At 36.1% G+C, this 26,399-nt stretch overlaps 1 protein-coding gene across 2 annotated transcripts in view; it reads left to right on the plus strand.

Annotated features, from left to right (window-relative positions):
• The first annotated feature begins 6 nt into the window (after positions 1-6).
• The window catches only part of MED13L (mediator complex subunit 13L), a 271,111-nt gene continuing 244,718 nt past the window's right edge, over positions 7-26,399 (plus strand). For both annotated transcript variants that reach the window (XM_004379045.1, XM_023733778.1), the window contains exon 1: positions 7-139. In XM_004379045.1, coding sequence (XP_004379102.1) covers positions 68-139 — 72 coding nt within the window. In that variant the 5' untranslated portion in view covers positions 7-67. The remainder of the gene's footprint in view (positions 140-26,399) is intronic.

Genomic DNA, 26,399 nt, shown 5'->3' on the forward strand with positions numbered 1-26,399 from the left:
GCCCGGCCTCGCCTCGGACGCCTCGCTCCGACATGCCACGCTCTGGCGGCCGGGCTCGCGGAGGATCATGACTGCGGCAGCGAACTGGGTGGCGAACGGGGCGAGCCTGGAGGATTGTCACTCCAACCTCTTCTCGCTGGTGAGTAGCCGGGCTGCGGGGAGGCGGGCTGGGCCGGGGGGGGCACCGACCCCGGTTGCGGACCTCCGCCGCCGACCAACTTTCTCCTCCCGCCGCCGCTGGGACTTCGCCCCTCCCTCGCCTCTCCCGGCGGTTCGCCTCTCGCCGCTTCTCCCCCTTTTGGATCGTCTCTCCCTCGCCTTGGATCCCATCCAGTGTTTATTTGGCTCTTTAAAAATCGTTTGTGAGCGCGGCGCGCGGCGTGGAATTTGCATGTGGAAGTCTCAAAGCTGCGGATTCTGGGTCGCACTCCGAACGCCCACCCTCTGTTGCAATCACACCCCCCTCCCCTCTACCCCCTTTTTCCCCAAATGTGGAAGGAAGGCTTTGCCTGGTGCTGCCTGCGCCTGCAATGGACAGGAGCCTGTTACCACCTCGTCGGATCGGCTGCCCGCCCGCCTGCCTTTTGAATTTTCTTTATTTTAAATTCCATAATGACACCTGCAATTTCGCTCGAAAATAGTTGATTGAATGCGATTGTGTCAGTAGAGGACTCTTGCACCCGGAGTTGCCACGATTGTAAACATCGACAGCCGCCCGCCTTTCGGGGTTTACTACGCTGGAGAGCCGTAAAGCCATTGCACCGAGCCGACGGAAGGTGGAGAAAGCTTTTTCTTTTTTCTCTCCCCCTGTGTCTTAAAAACTGTTTTCTCTATCCTAACAACGAATCCACACGTACACAAAAAAGCAACAAGCTGGGCGGTTTGATAACATCGCTTTTATCTGCCTTCGCCTCGCTCGCTCTCTGTCTGATAATTGACAACTTTTCCTTCGGATTTGAATCGCCTGCCTTAATCTTGAAGCAGTTAGGGTGTCAATTGTTCTCGTGGAAGCCCGGCACCCGACGGCGGCGGCTAGATTCATCTAAATTAAAAATGTATAGGACTCCAGCAACTCTTTTCCTGGCGGTGGCAGTGACATTTGGTGGTAAATGCCATCTTTGCTTTTTATTGGGTCGTATTACCTTCTCTGAAAACATTCATGTTGTTAAACCTGGCGTTTAGGCTAATAATTGCAGTGCGTGGTCTTTAAATATGTGCTTTGTGCAGGAGTTACTGTATGTATAGCTATGTGCCGGGGAGAGTACGAATTTGTTTAAATATTGAGCAAAGGTTTGTAAACAGATGTAAGGCAATTATGTTTGAAGCGTAGAATATAATCGGAAAATTGGCTGAACGGTCTATTTAATTTAGCCTTGGGGAAAAAAAAACTTAAGTTGTGTACATTGTTTTGGGGGGATTGCCTTTTGGAGAGTATGCATTTTGAAAATTATTTTCTCTAACCTCTTGTAGATAGAAGGATCATTTCCTGTTAATCTTTGTTTACACTGGATAAATAAGTGAATGTTCAAATTGTAATTAGTTACATTTAATTATGGGTGGCATGTATTTTTTTTTTCTTTGAGACTAGTGGAGAAATGCAAATTCTTGCCAACTTTTCTAATGAAAGTGTTATTTAATATGTTACAGTATTTATGCAGATAAAAAAATCAACACATGCGATTGTTAGCTACAAAGACTGAGTGACATAGTATCTGTGCTACTGTAGTACAATCAGGTTACGTTTTTTTTTTCTACAAACATTCTTATTTATTTAATCTTAAAATACATTTATAAGTAGTAATTCTTCCTTTCAGTACTGTGATGATTTTCTTTTGATCTTTTAATATATGGGAGTAGAACTCATTTTGCCTGTTCTTTTTTCCACTGTCTATCATTTAGTATCAGTCAGGTTCAGGGATTCATAGATAAGGAAACATATTGATTAAGGGGTATTTAAAGTGTTTTTTGTTTGGCAGCTGGTGACCGCATTGACACTTTTACAGGTAATTAAAATAACCAAGTAGACCAATATTAGTGAGGAGAGAGCCCCCAAATTACCATTTATCATGCTGACTGGTAATGGCTTGTGTGTATGTGGCTAATTTATATACAGTAGATTCTTGTCGACAACTGCAGTGTATTACACGCATAGGCAGTGTCTAGGATATATTGTTTCTTTTATCTTTTTTTAAAAGCTAAAGTGAGAGATAATGTCGTAGAGATGAGATGCTTGAGATTCTTTTGGAGAAACAATTTTGTAGGCGAGGATGCTGTACTTTGATTATGACCAACTCAAGGTTTGTGCTTTGAGTATATCTCCCCTAAACCTCTTTAAACCAGGAATTGATTTTTGAGTGCATTTTTTTTTTTTTAAGAATTACTCTTTATGTAGCACCTTTCAACTTCAGAATCGCAGAAATGCATAGCTTGATTTTTTTTAAGCACTGTAAAGTGTTTAATTCTTTGGTACATGGAGGGTGGATGAGGTGCAATTTTTTTTTTTTTAATTATGAATCAGTTAAAAAGCTGCTGATCATTGTACTTTTTCTGATTGCAAATTGAGAATTTTGATTGAAAATCATATACAGCAGCAACCTAGAATATTAAAAATATGTTGCCTAAGGTACATTTATATAGAATAGTTGAGAATGCGAAAGGAGATGCAGTCATCACGTGTTCAAAATAAAGCATGCCTTCTAAGAATTCTTTATATGTTTAATAATAACATACTTTCCCTTGTGTCCTGTAGTTTTTTTGAGTGAAGATAAGTATTGTTTATGGAGAATTTCCCTATTTATATTAGTGTGGATTGAAATATAAACGAGAGATTAAAGTTCGGTAACACAGTAATGACCTAGCCACTTTCTGTTACCTTAAGGTGTTCATTATGGTTTAGCAAAAGTTGATTGTGCAGTTAGGTGCCTTAAGATTTCTGCTAGTGCTTTACTTACTTTGCTTTCTAATTTTTACTTTTCTACTTTGAGGCATTAAATTTCCTAAATACTCTTCTCAGCCCCTCCTCCCCTCTTCTAAGGTGTGAAAAATGGCATTGTGTATTATGTGATATGGGTCATTGTATGTGTTCTTATTCTTACTGCTGTGAGATTTGTAGCTACTGCATTAAATGCATGCCTGGCTGTGCCTTTGTGACTCAAAACTGTTTTCTCATGCTGTCCATCACATTTCTGGGTGACTCTTGTTATATATTCACTCAGTTTTAATTCAGTTAAGTGTGTTAAATCTGTCTTTTTTGGAAAGTGTAACAGTGCACCCTATGGTATGTGAACTCACCCTTGTGGGAAGACATTATAATTTCCAGATGTAAGGTCTAAAGTATATCTTTAGTTTTGTTTCTCTATTGTGATAATATGGAGAGAAGCGATTTTGTGTGCTTTAGCTAGATTTAAGTATATAAGGAGAGAGATCTAATTCTTAGGTATGTATGCTCCACATTTATGTTGGTTTCATTTGCTTAGAATTTTCTGAATATGAGTAATTGAGTGATCTCAAATTCTTCCTCCCTGAATTGAAACCCATATATACACATTAGTACTTAATTCCTATTGAGGAACTTTAATTCTGTATTTGAAGCTTTTAAGGTGCTTTGTTGTTGACCTGATGTCTTTTTTCATTAAGAGATTTATTTTCGTAGAAAGGGAAGATGGTTGTAAATGTAGCAACTTTGAAATCTACTCTTTTGAGCTAGAACCAAATAGGAGAATTAGCAAATGAAAATAATAATATTAAAAAAAAATGATTTCGATAATCTTTTAAAACCCCCAAATACATACATAGGTATGTTTTTAATTCCAGTTTGCAATTTTAGTATTTTCAGATTAAGAATTCTTTTTCGTGGTGGTTCATTGTCTTTAATGAAAGTATTTATAATTTGCTAATTCGTGTTTTCTGTTTAGCATCTTGTTAGTAGCACATGGTTACGGTATTTATATATTTTTAATAGCAATAATTGCCACCCGGTAATAGTTGCCATATTAACCTCCAATTGCTAGTAAATATTTTTAAGTACATAATAGACAGCAATTTAAGGCATAGTGTAGCAGTTTACTGGACCATTTTAAAGAGCTGTTTGTACGTGTGATGAGTTCATAATTTTGAAGAGAAAATAATGTACCTAGGACATGTATGCTACAAAATATTTTGCTGTGTTATTGCTTCAAGTGCTGATAGGGAGAAAGTTAGATTGGGTCTGTTTCTTAGAATAATGGGTAGGGGGTGTGCCTTTAATCAATAAAGTTATTGAGTTTATGCCAGGTGCTTATATAGCCGACTATCTTTGGCATGTTTTTGTTCATTTTATCATGAATGTGTTAGATATTTGGGGAAAAATCTGTTAAGGCATTACTTTAAATAACATTAAGTTAGAGTGGTAGAATATATTAATTAGGTATGGAAAAACTGATTCTTTTTTTCTTTTTTGTTCACTGGCTAATTTAGCTTAGTTAATTGTGAGTTAATTGTATTCATGAAACACTTTCAGAGACCTCTACTCTTGAGATTAATAAGCAAGATGCTGTATCACCAGTTGGTACTATGTGCTGTAAATTATGATAATCCTTTCCAAGAGATAAGTTCATTCTTTAGTTGTTTGTAAAATTATTTAAAATTGAGATGAAAATCTTAATGTAAATAATAATGAGATTGTTTATCTGGATTTTTTATGAACGTTAATTCAACCATCTTTCAACTGAAAGTTTGCTTCAAAAATAGATGTTTTTCTGAAATGATTAGACTTTTGGTAGAAGCAAATAATAATGTTGCTCTCCCTTAAACTAGTATTTTCTTTTTTTCTGAATATGGTGTTATATTTATTTCACAGGAGCTAACCAGTAAAATAGCTTAGGCGAAACTTATGAGAGTTAGTTAATATGGTTGAATATTTGGTATTATTTGTGAACTGTGCATTGCAACTATTTATTAGAAAGGAGGAAAAGATTTTTGCAACATTACTGTTAGTGTCATTTATTTAAAATGGATTGTGTGTAAATCTCTACAAACTATGTCCTGTATGTTGTGTTTGGCCACCAGAATTTTTATTCTGTCATTTTATAAACATTACTATTTTGAGAAATTACATTTACTATAATGCATTACAAAGTAAGGTAATTAGGTAGCCTAAAAATGTGCATTGTTTAAAAAAAAATACACACGTATTTCTTTCATAGGACTTGCTTAGAGTTGTAGAATTAGTGAATCAAAATTATTTATAATGTATTCTTGGAATTTAGGACTGTTTCCTCAAGTCATTTAATTCTTCTTTCTGATCACGTTCAGGTAATTTCCTTTTATAGTATATGCTTTCACTGTTTATTCGAAAGATTTGAAGGTGTTAGCTTTGTTCTGTTGGGGGAATTCACTTCATTACATAGGGGAGATGATATTCCATTAATCTTGGTAAATATTAACATAAACGAGGAATTGTAAATTCACACTCATTTGCATAAATGAAATATGTATGCGTGCCCAATTTTTATTTAGTGTAAAGTCACTTACACAAGCATGGCTCTCTATCTTTGCTTTAGTTGTTATAAACATAGTTTTAAATTCTGTTAAAATGTTGCGGTTGGTGTGTTTTTTTATTTCAGGGACAGTTCTCCTACTCCGCTACATTGTTTGGTTACTTAACTTTCAAAATCATCTGTAGAATGGTATAGATTGTATCCTCATAAATTCTTCTTTTTGGAACTCCTGTTTTACTTGGATTTATATTAGCATGTTTTAGTTATGTTTGTTGGAATAGAGTTTTTTTTCAAATTAATAAAATGTCTTTTAAAAGACATTTAGATTTTGGTCTAAAAAAAGGAGAAAAGGTGATTTTTTCCTTTTCTTTCTGGATGACAGTTAGGAGACTCAACTGTGACCAAGGAAAAATGTTCTTTCATTGGTATCTCCATACTCTGATTTATATGTCTATTTCTGAATGTTTATTTTCTCATTCTAGATGAATTGTGGTAGAATCTTATTAAAACCATATTTCCACCACTGTGAAATTGTACAGAGCCCTGGCTGACAGCTTGCTACATTTTGTAGTTTTTCCAGTACAGTGAAATTCCATTACTGTTAAAAGAACCTCCTGAGTTGATAATATTAAAGTTTCATTTGTGTCTTTGTTTGACATAGTTCAAATTTGTAAATTTAACTTAAAACGTAGATAGGGAAACATGAAGAGAAGTAGGTAAATTTGCAGGTAAATATTTTTTCTTTTCAATTTTCACTAGATCTTTTTACTGTAATAAGTTTTAACTTGTATTAAGTCACTACACTAATTGGATTTATTTAAGACATTTGTTTGGTATTAAAACTAACTTTTAGGAATAATTGTGAACAGTATTTTTATAATGCTGAGTGGAAATTACAAAGATTGATAATCTAAAAGGGTGTTAAACTACATGAAAATTACTGTGATCTTTTTTTCCTACAACGAACGTACATACTGGCTAAAAAGAAAACAGTCAAACCTGTCGCCATGTGTAAGACACATGAAGCTTCCTCATATAGTTCCACACTATTTCATTAAATAGGAAAGATGATTAAATCCATCTGAGCTTAATTTGAGAGCTAATAAATAAGGTATTCAAAAGAGTATAAGTGGTGTGAAAAAATACTTTTGTGTTGGCAGGTCTCTTGATTGAATTTTAATGTCCTAAAGAAAAATATGGACAAACATACATATAGCTAACTCTGGAACAATTGGAACCAGCTCCTAGTTTATTTCCATGCGTATATGGCTGGAACAGTCCTACTCATCTTTTAAGTAGTTCAGATGTCACCTCCTCTGTGAGGCTTTCTCTCATTCCCACAGGCAGAACTAGTCACTCTTGCTCCTTACGTGCACCTCCTTCTCTGTACCTCTGATAAGGATATGAGCTTCTGCAGGGCAGTGAGCCTGTCTAAATCATCTTTGCATTCTTTTCATAGCTATGTGCTCATTAACTATTTGTTAAATGAATGAATTGTTGGATAATAATTCTCTCTTTCGTCTTAATCCTTAATGAAGTTCTTATTAAACTATTTGTTAAATGAATGAATTGTTGGATAATAATTCTCTCTTTCGTCTTAATCCTTAATGAAGTTCTTATTGCCCAGTTAGGTCCTGGTCACTTATATGTTATTTTTCTTTGAACTTGTTTGGATGTTTAGTTTGTGTTCTGAATATACATTATCTAGACAGTCCACTCTGTGGGAGAAAGATGTGGCAGTCTGCTTCCGTAAAGATTACAGCCTTGGAAACTCTGTGGGGAAGTTCTACTCTGTCCTGTAGGGCCGCTGAGTCGACTCGATGGCGACAGGTTTGGTTGTTTTCTTTTTAGCCAGTATGTACTGTGGTTTGGTAATATTTTAAATGCATTCTAGAAAACCTTTATTAAAAAGAGTTCAACTGGTTAATAGACTTGTGCCCGTCACACCTCTAAGGAATAGGAATTCGGTTAGTATTTAGTAAGTGCTTGGCTGCTTACCAAAACGTCAGCAGTTGGAATCCACCAGCCGCTTCCTGGAAATCCTATGGGGCAATTCTGTCTGCTCTGTCCTATAGGGTCGCTATGAGTTTTTTGTTTTTTATAGGATGTTAAAGGAGCCCTGGTGGCATAATGGGTAAGCACTTGGCTGCTAACCGAAAGGTCAGCTCTTTGAATCCACCAGCCATTCCGCTGGAGAAAAGATCTGGTAATCTACTCATGTGAAGATGTTTGTTGTTTGGTGCTGTGGAGTAGGTTCTGATTCATAGTGACCTTGGCGTACAACAGAACGAGACACTGCTTGGTCCTGCGTCATCCTCACAGTGGTTGCCATGTTTGAGCCCATTGTTGTAGCCACTGTGTCAATCCATCTCGTTGAGGGTCTTCTCTTTCTGCTTCCCCTCTACTTCACCAAGCATGATGCCCTTCCCCAGGGACTGGTCCCTCCTGGTAACATGTCTAAAGTATTTAAGACAAAGTCTCTCCATCCTTGCTTCTAAGGAGCATTCTGGCTGTACTTCTTCCAAGACAGATCTGTTCGTTCTTCTGGCATTCCATGGTATATTCAATATACTTTGCCAACACCGTAAGTCAAAGGCGTCGATTCTTTTTCGGTCTTCCTTATTACATTGTTCAGCTTTCGCATGCGTACGAGGCGATTGAAAATACCATGGGTTGGGTCAGGTGCACCTTAGTCCTAAAGATTACAGCCTAGAAAACCCTATACGGCAAGTCTACTTAGTCATATGGGGTCGCTGTAAGTGGGAATTGACTGTGTGGCACACAACAACAATATAGCATGTTAGGTAACCTTTAGATTTGGGAACCTGCCGGGGGTTTTGTTGGTGGCTTGATCCAGGGTCAGGATTCTGTTATTTTTATTATCTGAGCTGTACAGGAGGGCATTTACTCAGCCTTTAGTTAGAAAATTACTTTCCATGAGCCCAGTAAAGTGGACAGTGAATTGGTAACGGGGAAACTTGAAATGTATTATAATTTTTTACTAGTGACTAGTCAGATGAAGTCTCGTAATGATCTGTGCCTCAGTTTCTTGTTCTATAAGCTTGGTGGAAATATGGAAGGCAGGTAGTTTGAAAAGTCATTTTGAGTTCTTTTTAAGAAAAGCACTCTGGATGACTAGAGAATGTTCTTTAATAGAAAGAAACTTCTAGCAAAGTACAACTAAAGTTATAGAGTGGCCGTAAGCAGTTAACCAGGAAGTTGGTATGGTAAAATTACTTGTTTTAAGTATAGCAGTTATGTTGTGTTTGTACTTTTTTTGAGAGAGCAGAGGATTACATTGTTCTTTGAGTCTCTTTCCTTGAAAATAAGCGTGATTGAGAAGAAAAACTTGAAATTCGTATTTAGATGTTACAACTTTTCATTTGTGTATATGATTCACAGTTGCGTGGTGCGTCTTTAATATGCCTGGTGATTTTGTTGTACTAGCCCTGAGCTATGACTGGGTGAGACTGGAAGTTGAACTGTGGCTCTTTTTTGGTACTTTAAGCTATTAATTCCTTGGCAGCTCCAGAGTGCTCTTTGAACTTTAAAAAGCAGTTCTGTTAACATATTGAGATTTGTCTCAGGGAATGTCAGAAATAGTACTTAGTATCTTTTTCTTCCTAAAGACTAAATCACATTTTAATCCGACATGCATGTCACAACCCTTGTTATGTTTTGAACAGAGTATATATACTCAACCACATGACTAATTTCTATTTTCCATTATATGCGGTACCATCTAAAAATATTGTTTAGGCCTTGTTGAAGGAAGGAAAACCAGAAAAACCAAGCCAGTTGCCCTCTGAGACTCATGGCGACCCTGTGACCCCCACAAATCTGTACTTTTTGTGTTAGTCTTGTCCAGTAGGAATAGTGTCTTCAGTTTTTATCCAGAGGTTTAGAATTTTACATGTAGATGAATTCAAAAATATTAGAAAAAGTTAATTTGTAAGTTTTTCACAAAAAAAACCTCTGTTGCTACAAATGATGGTGAGCCTATTTACCTTGTTTTGTACTTGATTACTTGTGTTGTAGAACGCAAATGCTATTTATGACAGCGTTTTTACGGGGACCAACTTATATTTATTGCTGCCATTTAGAATGTCAGGCACACCTTCCCTTTGACTGCAGTGCCTGGGAGAACAGACACTCTCTAAAGTCTTCTCAGCTCCAGGCAGTGGGAGTGATTGTGTGTGCCAGCTCTATGCCCTCTTCTCAAGGCCTAGGGGAGGCTTGCTATCCTAAAGAAATGCTTAAAAAGTTTTGAGACGGCTCCCTGTGGAAAGAGTAGCACTTTTGGATTGAAGATTGAAGGCAGGTTTTCCCTTCCTTTCCTGCAGGGACCTGCCACTGCTTCCTCTTTGCTGATGCCCTTTTATTAAAACTTTGAGAAAGGTTAGAATAGTGGCAGGTTCTGTGAAGTTATCAAGTAAAGACTTTGCGTTTCTTTGCTCTTTAGATCTTCCCTTCTTCACTCACTCCTAGAGACATGCCTTCTGCTTGCTGTTTTGTGTGGTAAATGAAGACTTCTGAGCCCCAGTGGGATGAAGACAGGAATTGGGGTGAGAGTAGATGGGATAGCCAGTAAACTAGAAGTTTTTAATTTTTTTTGTGTGTGATGCTGTGTTTGAGAAATTAGGGACATGGATAACTTATTTTGGAATAATGTACATCAAAAATGATTAAAATGTGGCTTGGACATACAGAAAGGGCTAGGAGTCTGATAATGTGGGAAATAGACCTATGTGCACTATTTAATTTCTAACATGCTGTGTTTAAGCGCAGAGGGAGAACAACACGATCAGCTTAGTGCCTCATAGCCAGAAAAAATCCCAGAGGGGAGGCTTAAGCTGGATCTTGAAGGAATGAATGGATATAGTTGGCTAGAGAGGAATGAGAAGGGCATTCTTTAGAAGCTCCACTGACAACTCTAAGTCTATCCTTGAAAATCTTTACTGAGATGGTATGTAGGAGAACGCTTTTAGTTTATGGTCGTGATTCTTGGTTTCCTTTTAAAAAATAGTACAAAACCTTAGTGAATCCCAGTTTTCATTAAGGTGGAAAACTTGGAGTGTGGGCAGGCAATTTAGATTAAGAAATGGTGATAGAATAATATTCAGTTCTAAAATAATTCAGTTCTGAACTTTTAAAAAAACAGTGCTCTGTTACACAAAATGCTAATGACTAAAGTGACAAATATTTCAGAAACTGGACAGACGTGGATCTTAAATGAGCAGATGGGATATGAAACTAAAGGCGGGAGATAATCCAAGAAGATAATAGAAACTATTAAGAGAAATGAATTGGAGGAAAAAAACAAATGTGTTAAATAGTGTTACATTTAATAACGTGTTTAAAAGTCTAGGGTTGCTCTCTTACATAGACAAATTAAAATTGTTGAACTCTATAGCCCATCATTCTTTAAATTCTCTGCATTTAAAAGAAATTAGATTTTGTCCAAGATTATTTCTTCTTATGAAGCCTAGACATTTAAGTCATGAATGTATATGTTATGTATGCTTTAAGTAGACCATATGATTTGCTTTCTCAGACATAAAAATAAAGGGAATAATCATGCTTTTCAAAGACAATTGCAGTGCACCTCTAAGAGGTAAGGAGTGAAAGAAGATGAGGTTTGTTATTTGGGCAGTTTAGTAGTTTGTTGAAATCATTGCGTTTGAATGTTGAGGGCAGAATCTGGGTAACAGTGGCTTGAGGAATGAATGAATTGCAAGATGAGCATGCATGTTCACTTTTAGTTGAAGACGGTTGACAGTGAAGCAAGCAGGTGTGGGAGCGTGGGGAGGGTAGGAGCCTAAAAGGTAGAGTAAAGGAAATTTTTTAAATGAGATATCCTTGTTTGCTGTTTGTAGAGTTAGGAGCAACAATAATGGAGAGACAGAGAGAATGATGGAAGACACAAATTGATAATTGATGAAACAGGTCTGGCTGGAGATGGTATCAGGAACTCTGGTGATGGGGTTAGCATTGAAAAAGAGGAAGACACATTTTAGAAATAAAAGGTGTGAGGATATTAGAAAGAAATAGAAATAAATTTGAAGGAAGTGGGGACAGTCTCAATTTAGTTTGAATGCTTTTTAGGTTCAGAGATTAAAGGTACTGAGCTTGACTCTGAATAAATGAAATCAGTTTTTCTTTTAAAATTTTATCTAAAAATTTGCATTTTATTTGGTGAGTTATTTATTTTGCATTAGTAGATTATGACAAGAACTGATTTTGACCTAGTCACACCAGAACCTGTAATACATCTGACCAGATGAGAAGTATTCTTCAAAGTAAGCTCCCTTGAAATGGATCAGATGCTGCCCTTGTTCATAAAATTTTTTGGTTCTTTTCCTTTAAAAACCATTTAGAGACAGTTTAGTCAGCCACCCCAGAAAATCTTATTTTAAAGGATACTTCTTTGGTCAATGTCTTCTTTTCTTTTTGTAATTTATTATCTTAGTTCTGCTTTTTGCTCTCCATTGCTGCCTAAGCCCACAATTTAGTACCTTTTGATGGGGGCAGGATTGAGGAGCAGGGAGTTACTGTAGGAGCAGAAGACCCTGGGAAGAGCTCCACTTTTGCCCCCAGCCACTTGTGGATGTATGCCAAGGATTCCAGCCCTGCTTGTAAGGCTGCCTTCTCTGGTTCTGAGTCTAGTGGTCCACTGTACTTTGTTTTCATACAGTTTCAGTGAAGGTGGATTTAGTGGTCCATTGATTGGTAAGACTAGATCCTGGGACAAAATAGCTGGGGGTGGCATTTTTACTTTCTAACACCTCACACATGTTCTTTCACAATTTCTTCCACAGTTGAAGGAGATGAAGACAAGAGTACTTATGCGCCTTTAGGGTTTTACTTTATAGTTGTTTTTAGGCACCCTTGAGTCAATTTTGACTCACAGTAATCCCATGCGACAGAGTAGAACTGCTCCATAGGGATTTCTAGGCTGTGATCTTTACGGGAACCGATCACCACGTCTTTCTCTTGCAAAGCTGCTGGGTGGATTCGAACTGTCAGTGTTTCAGTTAGCAGCTGCGCGTTTACTCGTTGCTCCACCAGGGCTCCTTTTTACTTTATGGTAATCTGCTGTAATAGTCAGTGTGGGAGGTGCAGAGGATGTGTTTTACCTAATATCAGGGGTGCCTGTATTAGTTGTTTCTATTATGAGTTGAAATGGCAAGCACTATTTTCTGTTTCTGAATTCAGGAATGTAATGAGATTTTTTAAACATTTTCTCAGTCATCTTTACTGTCTGTGGTCTTCAAATTCCACAGATGGTTCTATTTATAATTTTCTTTCTCTTTTTTAGTATTTTTTACATTAACAAAAGGAATGGAAATTCTATCAAAAATATGTTGTTGTGTAATACTACAGCTACAGATATGTTAGGAAAATTTAGTTACATAATAATTATTCTAAATAAATAAAAACAAGTATTTTTTAATTTTCAGATTTATATAACACCTGACCAGTTTAACCTTTAGAATTTATACCAGAGCACAAATCTGCATTTCAGCTACTAAAGAGCATAAATATTTACCTTCTGAAATAGAAGTTCTTATCTAAAGTTTAAGTTACTAAAAATGTACATTTTTCAAAGTATATTGTTTTACATACAAAGTGTGATGATCTGCATGGGTTGAATCAAGTGTCATGATCTCAGAAAGATTACATTCATTGATTGTCTCTAAATTGCTTGAATGTATAAAACTAGTATTTTGTTACTATTTGGTGATACGGGGTGAAACTGAGCTTTGCAACCCAGACAGATGGTGCTAGTCTTGAATCTGTTTGCAAGATCCTATAACATTTAATTAAACAGTGGTATGATTCTCATGAGAACCCATATTTTGGTATGTGTAAGCCAGTATACTGGTTTCTTTAGTAAATTTTATAAATTTGATTTGAAATAGATGTATTTACCTATTCGGAAGAAAATAAGGAATCTGTTAAAGATGAATAGCTTGTATAAGTTATACGGTAAACTTCAGAATCATTCCAGATGAAAAAAGAGTGGGACTCACTAAGGTAGGGATTTATCTCATAAAGCAACTTTGATTTTTTTTGCCACGCTTTCTTATATGGGACGTGTGATACCCTGTTAAGAATCCAAACAGCTGTTTTAGAAAATAGTTACTGATTTAGATTCCTTATGACCTACCTTACATTTTAATTTTGGAATGGCAAAATAGAAATATTTTAAATAGTCCAGTCCAGTTTTGATATGTTATGTGGACATAACTTTATTTAGCTGTGTTGTAAAAGTTTGAGTTTGGTGGTAGTATTGCATGGTTGAGATGAATACATTTGTCAGTTACATAAATAGTACATTACTAGGTCATGAAATAAAATTTCTAGAAAGGCTTGGAAAATATTCTCTTTTATTAAATTTATTTAGTTTTTATTTAATGCTTACTGTAGTTTTCAAGATGGGAGACAAGACTGAAAGGTGACTTTTGATGCCAGGTTGGATGACAAGGAGTTGGAAGTGTATTCTGTATGCAGAGGGGAATGCCTGAAGGGCTTTAAGGAGGATAATGACATGATCAGATTTATGTTGTAGAAAGAAACTCATGTGGCTCTGTGGAGTATAGATTGTAGTAGGGGAAAAACCAAAGGCAGGGAGAAGGTGCAAGTTAATTATGGACAAAGGCTGTAGGCAAAAGGCAGGGAATAGTGCAGAGAAAGTAAAAATAAACACTAGCGCGTGTAACCTGCCTATTTCCAGAAAAGATTTGAGACAGTGAGAAGAAGCTGAGAATAAGATTTCTTAGAGAAAGGAGGGGGTGGGGAGGAAGAAGATGGGGAAAGAATGGAGAAGACAAGACCTTTGCCAGGTGGTGGGTGGTGATGGTCAATCAGAATATTTTGGCAGGGATAGAGCTCATGAAATATTGGTTGTCAGAAATAGGTGTGGAAAAACCCTGATAGGAAGAAAGAAAATAGAGGGGAAGAGGCGCCTCAGAAGAAAGGCCTGGTGATCTACTTCCGAAAAATCAGCCATTGAAAACCATATAGAGCACAGTTCTACTCTGACACACGTGGGGTCACCATGAGTGGGAGTTGACCTGATGGCAGCTGGTCGACTCTAACAGCAGTTGGTTCTCTTGTTCTCTTTGTTACAGAGCCTCTGCTTTTAAAATAGTGATAAACCCAGAAAGCAAATTAAACATTTTTCTCTGCAAATCTGCATTGCGATGTTTTTTAGTTTTTTATTGAAAGGTTTTATTTATATTAACTTTAAATCAATGATATTTTGGGTAGGAAAAGGAAATAGACTCCCCCCCCCAGTTTTCCTTCATGCCTTTATGCAAATTGCCAATTTTTGGCAACCAGTGAATAGGTTAGAGGGAGCATTTGTAAAGACCACAGAACAGTTTGTATCATTAATGCCTATTCCTCATTATGATTTTGGGTTCCCTTAAATTTTTATTCCTATTATTCTTTTCTTTGTTCCTTTGGCACTTAGCTTCCCTCCCTCCCTACTTTCCTGTCCCTCCCTATTTATCCTCTTCCTTTTTTGTTTTTTTTTAAACATATTCCTAGGCTCTCTGCTCTCTGGAGCCTTCCCTGCCCCTTCTGCACTTTTACTTGGCAGCATCAGCTCTCAGTTAAGTACTAAAATGTACATATGCACTTCAGAACCTTTTGATGTAATCTCCTTGGTGTGGTGGGGAACCTCTCCAGTTGTTTTGAGTGCACTTACTGGCACAGCGTGCATTATCCATTGTCGGTTGGCTCTAACTCATTCAGCCTTCCCATGTGGGTAGATTTTTCACTTGGCTAACCTGAAGGTGGAGAGTTGGCGTTCCTGCACTTGTCATTTTTCTTTAATTTCTCTCCAAGTGAGGTAGTACTAATGAAATACAAAATTTTTCCAAGAACTAAAACTTCCAAGAAATTAAAGCTATAAAAAAGTTGCCCATGAACCAACCACTCCATTAGATCACGTTACCTGTAACTCTTCTATTCTTGTCAGTGTGCACGTATTTGTACATAGATGTAATCGTGGTATAAATATAATTCTTTACTCAGCTGTACTAACGTATTTTCCACGTGGTTATATTTTCATAATTATACTTTTAATGGAAAAATCTAATTTCTTTTATAAATTTAATAAAAGTTGTATAATTAATCTCAGATTCAAACAGTAGGGGAGTATCTATCATAAAACATGAGGGTTCACCTCCCCCCATAGGAAAGAAACCACTAGGAGTTTAATTTATATCATTCTAGGTTTTTTCCTTGCTTTTGCATACATGTCTGGGCGCATATATACATGTGCAGTTTAAAAATTGTATTAGGTATTAAATAGAGAAAAATAGCATGTACACATCATACATAAGGTAGACAGAATCATGGTAGAAGGAATATCCACGTACCTAACACTCAGTTTAAGAAAAAGAACATATCATTTATGAAGTCCTGCCTGTGCCCTTCCTCATCCCATTCTTTTTCCTCTCTCTGCAGAGATGACTTTTATCCTAAATTTTATTTTTAGCATTTCCTAATTTTTGTTTCGAGTTTTAATCATGTATGTTTATAATACTGAACAATCTATTGAGTTTTGTGTGGCTTTGAAATTTTTATAAATGGAATCATACTGTATTCTTCTGCAACTTGTTATCTTAGTTAATATTATATTCCAGCAATGTTATGTGCTGTTGTAATCATGTGCAATACTATGTAATGTATAGTTGTAGTCCACTTACAGCACAGTTTGTTTATGCAGTCTATTGACGATGGGCATATTTGTAGTTTAAAATTACAGATAGGTGATAATTCTCTACTTTTTCTTGCAACTTGCTTTTTCTGCATAACATTGTCTTAAAATGTTTTCATGTCAGTAAATTTAGATATACTTCATCCTTTTTAATTATGTTTCTAGCATTTGTATCCTGTTGGTAGGATGGATGTTCTATGCTTGTTTAACCATCACCTAATGAGGAACATTGTTTACTTTTGTTTTTTGATATAATAGACCGTTATGCATTAATTACATACTTGTATGCATATCTTTACGCACATATGTCAGTACTTCTGCAGGATAGATTCCTAGAAGTAAAATTGCTTATTTGTGAACTAAAATTTTTGAGTATCCTTAATCCTGAGCAAAAAAAACCCAGTGTTTTCGATTTTTAATTTCTTGTGAGATTATGACCATCTTTTCATCATATGGGCATATGTATTTCTTCTGTGAGCCTGCTTAATTTTCAAAAGTATTTTGTCTCCAAAAGCCTTTTTTTTAAAATTTCTGACCACTCATTAATAAGAATCTGTGGGTCCTTTTACATGCTGTGCTCATTCTCACCTCAGAGCTTTTGCTATTTGAGTGCTTACTGTATACCTGGCACTGCTTAACTGCTTTCTAGGTCCATGCAGATGCTCATTTTATGCTAACAAGATCCTTATGAGGAAGATACTACTATTTACATTTTTTCAGATAGGAAAAGCAAAGCGAGAATTTTAAGTAACTTGCCTGAGTTAACACAGTCAGCAAGTAATGGAGTTGAGTTTTGAGCCTTAGTCCTTCTGACTTCAGAGCCTGAACTCTTAACGAGTACAATGTATTGTATGCTCTTCTTTCTTCTACCGAAATTCTGGGACTGCAGCGAAACTCCTCCCAGCTATTCCAAACATTATTGGTCTTTCTTTTCTAAGCCTTTCAAAAATTAACAGTGTAGACCATATACTTTAGGACAAGCATGAAGGTAGGAATCACTGGTGTGCATAGATTTGCCTGAGATTAATGGAATGATAATACAGTTTACATTTTTTTTAAAGTTTCACCAGAGATTAATGGAGCAATAATACAGCTTAAAATTTCTTCCTGCCGATAGGGAGATAAATTTTTTTTTTCTTGACTGCTTTATTCCAGATTGAGGAATCATTTGGAAAGGGAGAAATTAGGATATTGTTTTGATCGATGGCAGAAGCAAATTGAAACCCTAAGGAACTGCATAATCTCAAAATTAAAAAAAAAATCATCACCTGGTTAAAATTTTTTGTTTTTTAAAAAGAAAAAGCCAATTACTAAAACGTTTATATTAAAAATGATTTATTTTACTGACATAATCATGTACTTTTTGAGAAGTAGACAAATCTCTTAAACAACATAGAAATTAATTTCTTTTTTATGTATAAGAAGCCTGGAGACAAGCATTTGAGAACTAATTTGACTACTCCTCAGTTATCAAGGGTCCAAAGCTTTTCCTAGCTTGTGACTCCAACATCCTTAGTTTATCACTAAGCATATCCTACACATGCTGGTATATAGTGTTTTCATCATTAGTCAATTCAAAATAGTTTCTGATTTCCCTTGTGATTTCTTCTTTGTCTAATGAGTTATTTAGAAGTATTGCTTAGTTTCCAGGTTTTGTTGGAAGGGAAGAGAGTTTAGATATTTTATTAATTTCTAATTTAATTCTGTTCAGAGATTGCAGTTTTTGAAAATTTATTGATAACTTGTTTTATAGCTCATCATATGATTTCTTGTGGTGAATGTTCCATGTGCATTTGGAAAAAAAAATGTTTTCTACTGTTGGGTGTATTGTTTTATAAATGTCAATTTGGTTATGTAGGTTGATGGCATTGTTCACGTTTTCTGTGTCCTTATTGATTTTCTGTCTACGTGTTCTGTCATTTACTGAGAGGAGGTGTGCTGAAATATTTAGTTATAACTCTGGATTTGTCTACTTCTCCGATGTATCAGTTTTTGCTTCATATGTTTTGAAGCTCTGTTATTAGTTGCCTACACATTTGGGATTTTTGTGTTTCTTCCTGTGGCTGAAACAATGAACTCAAACTTAGCAACAATTGTGAGGATGATGCAGGACTGGGTAACATTTCGTTCTGTTATACATAAGGTCACTATGAGTTGGTACTGACTCTACGGCACCTAAACAGCAACAGCAACAACAACAATGTGTCTTTCTGAAGAATTGATATTTTTATCATTATAAAATTTCTCTCTTTATTCTTAGCAATAGTCATTTTCTTGGAGTCAACTTTGGTATTAGTATAGCCACTTCAGCTCTCTTATGATTAGTATTTGCATGATCTATTATTTTCTATCATTTTACTTTTAACCAATCTGTGTCTTTTATAATTATGTTTCTTGTAGGCGGCACATAGTTGGGCCTTGCTTTTTTATCCATTGTGATAATCTCTGCCTTTTACTTGTAAAGTTTAGACTGTTTATATAGTGATTATGTTGATATGGTTAGTTTGTAAGTCTACTATCTTGGTTTTTTCCTATCTAGCCCATTTGTTCTTTGTTCTGTTTTTTTCCCCCTTCTTTTCTGCTTGATTTTGGATTATTTGAGTATTTTTTATGATTCCATTTTATCTCCACTGTTGGCTTATTGGAGCCCCGGTGGCACAGTGATTAAGAGCTTGGCTGCTAACCAAAAAGTCAGCAGTTCGAATCCACCAGCCACTCCTTGGAAACCCTATGGGGCAGTTCTGCTGTCCTAAAGGGCTGCTATGAATTGGAATAGACTCGGTGGCAACGGATTTGTTTTTTTTTTTTTTTGGTTTATTGGCTTATTAGCAGTACCTCTTTGTTTTACTTTTTAGTTATTGATGAAGTGTTTACAATATACAGCTTTAACTTACTTCAGTCTATCTTCAAATGATATAAATCCCTTCATTTATAATATAAAAACCTTAGAACAGTATACTTCTGTTTCCTCCTTCTATCCTTTATGCTATTGTTGTCATACATTTTTCTTCTGTATCTGGTCTACAGTCCACAATGCATTGTTATTATTTTTGATTTAAACAGTCAGTTAGCTTTTAAAGAAACTTAAAAATGAGAACACAAGGCTTTTATATTTATTCACATGTTAACTGTTTCTGGTATTCATTATTCTTTTGCGTAGATCCATGTTTCTATCTGGTATCATTTTCCTTGCACTCAAATAAATTTAATGTGTGTGTGTATATATATATATATATTTTCATTATTGATAAAACTTTATTTACAAAAACAGATGGCCAGCTCACTGGCCAACCCTGAGCTAGTTGACTGAGATAAAAATGATGTTAGAATTATAAAATCTAAATGTTGGGAGGAATCCTTGAGACTTACGTTTCATGTTTGGAAGGAACATCATAAATCATATTGTTCACCTATCTGTTTGATGTTTGAAGCCGCTGTACAATAGCGTCATCTAGTATTGAACAGTTTTTTCTTAACTTTTTATGTCTATGATTGCATCTCAGGCAAAGATATTTTCTTGAGGGAGCTCTCAGTGTTGTTATTGTTTTGCTCGTGAGTTTTTTTATTCGGTTTTATTGCTACCACTTGGGAGTGCTCTGAGGAAATTTAGTCCACCTTCCACATATCAGTCTTTCATCTAATTGAAGACTTTTCAGATTCCTTTAGAATCTTCTTAACTGCATATTACGTTCATTCAACTATTCCTTTTGTCTCATGATTTCATTATTTTTATTTTTGCTGCCATATTCATTTGTTTGAAAGGATTGAACATGAGGCCACATAGCTTCTAGCCATATGGCATAAGTTTAGATTTCCTCACTACCCTAGTCTTTTATCTGTTAATTTGTTCCACTTCATCTAGATCTCTTTCAAAGTATGGAACTAGGCACCGAAAGCAATATTGACTAGTGGCTTGATAAGTAAGATCTGTTGTGTTGAATCTAGATGCTCTTATTTTCATTAATGTAGATTAAGATGGCAATAACTTTTTTGGTAGCCACTTCAATTTTTTAATTGTGTTAAACTATTGTCAAATAATACCCTGAGCCCTTTTCACTCATACTTGTGTTAAACCAGCTCTGCCTTTTTTATCTTTATATTTGAAAAAGTGTTATGACTCAACAAATATCTATCATATGTTAGGAAGCATCTTTTGTTTAGGACTTCTTGTTATGGAGAGATATCGCATTGCATTTCTCTCAACATGGAAATACCAGTCAAATGGGACGCTCAAGGTCTTGTTGTCAACAACCCCTCCACGGGAATCCCTGGCTAGCAGCATAGCTATGGCTAGGGAGAGTTTGAGCAGAGCCAGATGGGAGGGGGCATACAGCTGGAAATATTTCTCTGCCCAGCTGGAGTTTTAATAGTCTAAAAATGGAGAAAAGAAACAGACAACAAAAACATACTATTTTAGCACATGGTAAGTAACCTTTTGGCTTTTGCAGCACAATTTATGGGATGCTTAGGTCCTAAGTTTCAGAATTTGTTTAGATTAAGTGTCTAAAATGGTATATGCAAATTTTAGTAGTAACTAAGTTTGCATTAAATATATTTTACTTCCATGTTCTGATTAGTTTTGTTTTAAAATTTAATTTTATTTTGCATCCTTATTTTTATCAGGGTTGTACTCTTATGTAGTTAAAGACTCAGTTCTACAGCGTTTATAGAATATTGTACCCCTGCTTCACCTGTCCGGAGGCAAACATTTTTATCCTCATTAGCTGATTATTTTGGTTTTTACTTAAATGTTTGTAAATACTAAGCTTATAGTTCCTTTTAGGCTTTTCAATTCTAGACCTTTCACTATTGAAGATGAGGATTTAGTTCATCTTCTCCTTGCTTCCTACAAAGCAAACACACCCTTCCTGTCTCTCCCTCTTACCAGGCACCTTTCTGGGGCTAAGAGGGAGATGGGGGTGGAGTGGGTTTTGGCATTCATTCTGTACATGTTCACCTAATCCCCCCATTTTCACTTTGCTTCTTTGTCCTCAGTTGTGCCTGTGTCCCCCCACTCCAAACACCTGTTTTATCCAGAATATGCTTCCTATTACTTGCTGGAGTGAAGGAGGGCACTGGCTCAGCTATGTGGGATGGAGAGCGTACCTGGGGAGGGTTTCTGAGTGCTTCTTAAACAGGCTTTCAACCATTTTTCCTTATTTTATCTCCTCTCTTACATTCAGCCCTACTTCCAAAGCTACCTGTATCTATAACTGCTGAGGCCAAGGAGATTTCGTGTAAATTAGGTTGTTTCCCAGCTTTCTCCATGGCTAGTCTAGGCTTTAGTTTTCTTAGTAAATCTCTTTACCTTTTGAGCACCTGCTGCTTAGCTTTCAAAATTTTACTGCTTTTATCTCTTCTCCTGTTCTACTTATCATTGTGATTTTATGATTTAAGGAAAAAACAAAACAAAGAAACCTCTTTACTGACTTTTCATGGGATTTAAGATAGAGCAAAAGCAGATGTGTATGTTTACTCTGCTGTCTTTACCTGGAGCTGATTAGTTACGTTTTAACAGACATTTTCTATTATATTTGACTTTTTTTTTCCCTTTCTATGACTTGAGAAGTGACTTAATATGTTTACTGTATTTCCCTCATCTACTAGAGTAGTAACCCTATCACAGGAGAAAGTTAGTGCAGGCACACTTGGAATTTCTTAGTACACTCATGTTGGCTCCAAATAATCACAGCTGCCTTTTCTACATACCATTCTAGAATCTTGCCCAGGATTAATATTAAGCCAATTTTTGTGGTTTGAGGTATCTTTCAAATATTTCTTGAAAATTTGAATGTCTTCTGGCAGCTCTTCTATTATTGCTGATCATTCTAAGACATCTAATAAGAGTTCAGTCTTGTTTACAAGCTGCTTTTGTGAGTGGAACGTAATTAGACTGGGCTAGGAGTTTTGAACTCTTTATAGCATCTAGGACAACCATAAGGAGCCTTGGTGGCGCAGTAGTTAAGTGCTTGGCTGACAACCGAAAAGTTGGCAGTTCGAACCCACCAGCTGCTCTGTAAAGATTGGAAACCCTATGGGACACTTCTACTCTGTCCTATAGGTCGCTGTGAGTCAGAATCATCTTGACGGCAATGGATTTTTTTGGTTTAGGTCAACCATATCACATTACAGGTCATGAAGCTGAGGTGCCCTGAGGTGGAGTAGTTTTCTAACATCATGTAGGTAGATAGTTGAAGAACCAGGACTGGAACCTATATATCTCCTGACCCTCAGCCAGTGTTCTTCGATACAGTGTTCATGATACTACACCATGAGTTCATTCTTATCAAGGCCTGTTAGTTTTACTTTGTTCCATGACCACTGAATACAGTTTTAACTCTGGGGAGCGATAATGCAAGTATATGCTGTTGGTCATGAGGGATTTGCTTGCAACGGGTCAGTGCAAATTCTCCCTCTACTGGGAGAATTTATCAGCTCATTTCCTACATACTGTACATAAAGAGTAGAATCAATATAAATTTTATTTAAATCACATTCATGCAGTTAGGAAGTGCGTTTATCCTGGTTCAATTTCCTGAGAACCTTGACTAGCTGTACAACAGACTCCAGCCGTGGCTGAGAAAGTTTCCCCCAGCCTCTGTTGCTATTAGAATAGTTAGTGTCTTGGTTTGTTATACATATACTCTAAGAATTAACTTGTGTAGATACAGTCTTATAGTGATAATATGTAAAAGGAGGCATATAATTATTGGAGTGAAATAAAAAATCTCTTCTATTCATGGTATGGTGTGTGGGCATTCTTATATTAGTTTCCTTAATACCTCAGTAAGACTAAAGAAAGATTCATGAACTTTCTTAAATTAGAAAGTATGGCCATGAGCTCTAGTCATTGCTAAATTGAGTTGATGACAGTTTCTTTGTACTATTTTATAATAGTACAAAGCCTTATGAAGCAGCATGGCAGAGTGGAAAGAATTTATGCATTAAATCCAGTTACATTTGGGATCTGCATTTGCTAGCTGTGTGGCTTTGGGAGAATTATTTAACCTTTCTGAGTTCTAATTTCTTTAGCTATAAAGAGACTAGTATGGTGCCTGCCATTTGTAGGTTCTTATTAATAAATGGTGATGGTGGTGGTTATTATACGTATGTGCATACTGGTTTTCTTCCGTACATGTTTTAATTTTGTTTTTTGAATTTATATTTTCAAAACTATGTAATTTAAAACTTAAATATATAGTAAAACTGTGAAAGTCAGTATAAGGCAAAAACCTGTCAGAAAGGAAAACTCAAGTATTTTCCACTAAATAGAGAGCAACAGAAAAGTGGTGACTCTACCCTGTCAAAGGTGGAAAACTTGTGAGACCCAGAAAAACAAGGCAGTCTCGTTGAGTTCTGACTCTCACAGGTTTCACTGTAATTATGATTTGTTCGTCTGTTTGACAATGAGAAACACTGCATTTTTGAGAGAATTTGCATCCAGAAATATTTTAAACATTTGCTTCATAATATTGAAATCATTAGATAAAGTTGTTTGAGGCTTGGTGATATTAATACATTTGTCAGAAATTGGATCAGTGGGACTTGGAATTGAATTGATCTCTAACTATAAACATGGTTACGGTATATGAGAACATAGTTTAATCTAATTGAATGTGCTTCTATGATAGGATTTTTCTTTCTTTGACAAACTGTTTCAGTATCACTAAGTTGTCTTTCCCTTTATCAAATATCAATTCAACATTTAAAGCTAAGTCTTTGAACATCCATTTTATACTTAGTTATCTCTGCTAGGCTTGAATGCTGTTGTCATGGATTGAATTGTGTCCCCCCAAAAATGTGTGTATCAATTTGGCTAGGCCATGATTCCCAGTGTTGTGTGGTTGTCCTCCATTTTGTGATTGTAATTTTACATTAAAGAGGATCAGGGTGGGATTGTAACATCACCCTAACCCAGGTCACATCCCTGATGCAATGTAAAGGGATTTTTCCTGGGGTGTGGCCTGCACCACGTTTTATCTCTTGTAAGATACAAGAGATAAGAGGAAAGGGAAGCAAGTAGAGGAGGGGAACCTCATACCACCAAGAAAGCAGTGCCAGGAGCAAAGAAGCTCCCAGACCAAGGGAAGATTGATGACAAGGACCTTCCTCCACAGGCGACAGAGAAAGCCTTCCCCTGGAGCTGATGCCCTGAATTTGGACTTGTAACCTACAAGACTGTGAGAGAATAAATTTCTCTTTGTTGAAGCTATCCACTTGTGGTATTTCTGTTACAGCAGCACTAGATGACTAAGACAGCTGTTTCATTGTTACATTTTCCAATAAAGACTAGTATAATGATATTTAATTTTAGCTTTAAAAGTAAAGGAACTAAATTGTTTTAAAATAATTGGACATTTTTCAGTTCTTTTGGCTGAATTAGTTGTGAAGTGATTCAGTTTGAAGCCTTGCTATTATGTCATTTGCATTTGCATTATATCACTTGCTAGGACAACTCCATAAAGAACGTAGAGCAGGTGGCATCGGCTTCCCTTTACCACTGAGAGCATGGTAGTGCTGATAGGAAGTTAGTAGAAGTGCTAGGATTAGGAAACCATTCACTTGAATCAAAGCCAAATATTTTGTCTGCTGAACCATGCTGCTGTTGAAGGTGAAAGTGTTCTAGTCAGTAAAGTGCTGTTCCTGGATTTTCTTGGGGACTGCCTCACCTGATGTTTAAATGTCTGATGCGTCTTGATTTTTAACCTTTAAAATGTGCTCGATCTCAGTAATTCATATTTATTGGTGTATTTTTTTCTCCCTTCCTCCCCTAAGATCCTTAGGCACAAAACACTGCCTTTACCTTAGGTGACAAAAAGAAAAGTTAACTTTTTATTTAGCTTTTTTGATTTTAACTGCCCCTTTTTATTCTTTTTATTTAGTTTCCTTCTTTGACATTTGTTTAAAAATTGATTTTAGGCTTTCTGAGTAAAACACACACACACAGCACTTACTCGAAGAAACACTACAGAGGAACTTGCATGATAGAAAAGTGGACAAAGGATATGATCAGACAATGAAAAAGAAACAGGACTACTACCCCTACTACTCGTAATGATGATAATATTTATAGTTTTTGCCATGTGCCAGGTACTGTCCTAAGTGCTTTACATATACTTAACTCATGTAATCAATGACCCTATGAATAAGTACTCTTACCCTCATTTTGCAGGTGAGGCAACTGAGGGACAGAGTTTTAGTAACTTGCGAGGTATTTACTACTTACAGCTAGTGAGTATAGAGCTGAGATTCCAACCCAAGAAGGCTAGCCCCAGATTATTCCTCTAAGCAGAACAAGGACTATAAACTAGTACAAGGACGCGCCATTCTATTATACTGGCAGGTATTTCCTGCGCAGGAGAAAGATGTAGCAGTCTGCTTCCTTAAAGATTTACAGCCTTGGAAACCCTATGGGGCAGTTCTACTCTGTCCTAGTTGGAATCGACTTGATGGCAGTGGGTTTGGTTTGGTTTTTGGTTATATAAACTCTAAAAAGATAAAGAACACACAGTAAGATGTGAGTTGTTATTTCTGGTGGAATTATGGAAAATATTTCTGGTATGATTGTTTATTTTTTATTTATATTCTTTACGTTTATAATCAGAGGAAACCAAGTGGCATAAAGGGGGAAGCCTAAATGATATGTTACCAGCTTTTACTCAGAATATTCATTGAAGATTAGATTTGCATTTCTCATTGTAAAGGATAAGTTACTGAATTCCAGACAATTTTAGTTTGGGTATTATTATTTTTATAACAATTTTTTGAAGTGAAGCCTTTTTTCTTTGATGTGAGGAAAGGTGATACTTTTTTAAGTGCATTCATTGTAGTGATTCATTGTTTTAGTACTTTAAATTGGTTTCAGTTATGTTAGTAGGAGATGTGGTTATTTTTCTACCAGTGGAACTTGTTCTTTGAAAAACAGCTTGTTGACAAAAATGAGTGACTTGGTAGGGGAGGAGATGAATGAGTAAGAATTGAATGCAAGGGAAACATGAGCTGTTATGGGTCAGAATTATATTATGAATCAGTTTTACTATCAGTTTTGAACAGTTATAGTTTATAGTTACTTAATTGAGGAATTCAGCTTTCATTTGTGTTGAAATGTCTTTGAAGTTTAGTTCCTTAAACCTAAGATTTAAGGAATCTTAAAATACCAAATGTACATAATGGAATAAAGATACAGGTTC

This window comes from Trichechus manatus, unplaced genomic scaffold (genome assembly GCF_000243295.1).
Source record: "Trichechus manatus latirostris isolate Lorelei unplaced genomic scaffold, TriManLat1.0 scaffold00061, whole genome shotgun sequence".
NCBI classification, from domain to species: domain Eukaryota; kingdom Metazoa; phylum Chordata; class Mammalia; order Sirenia; family Trichechidae; genus Trichechus; species Trichechus manatus.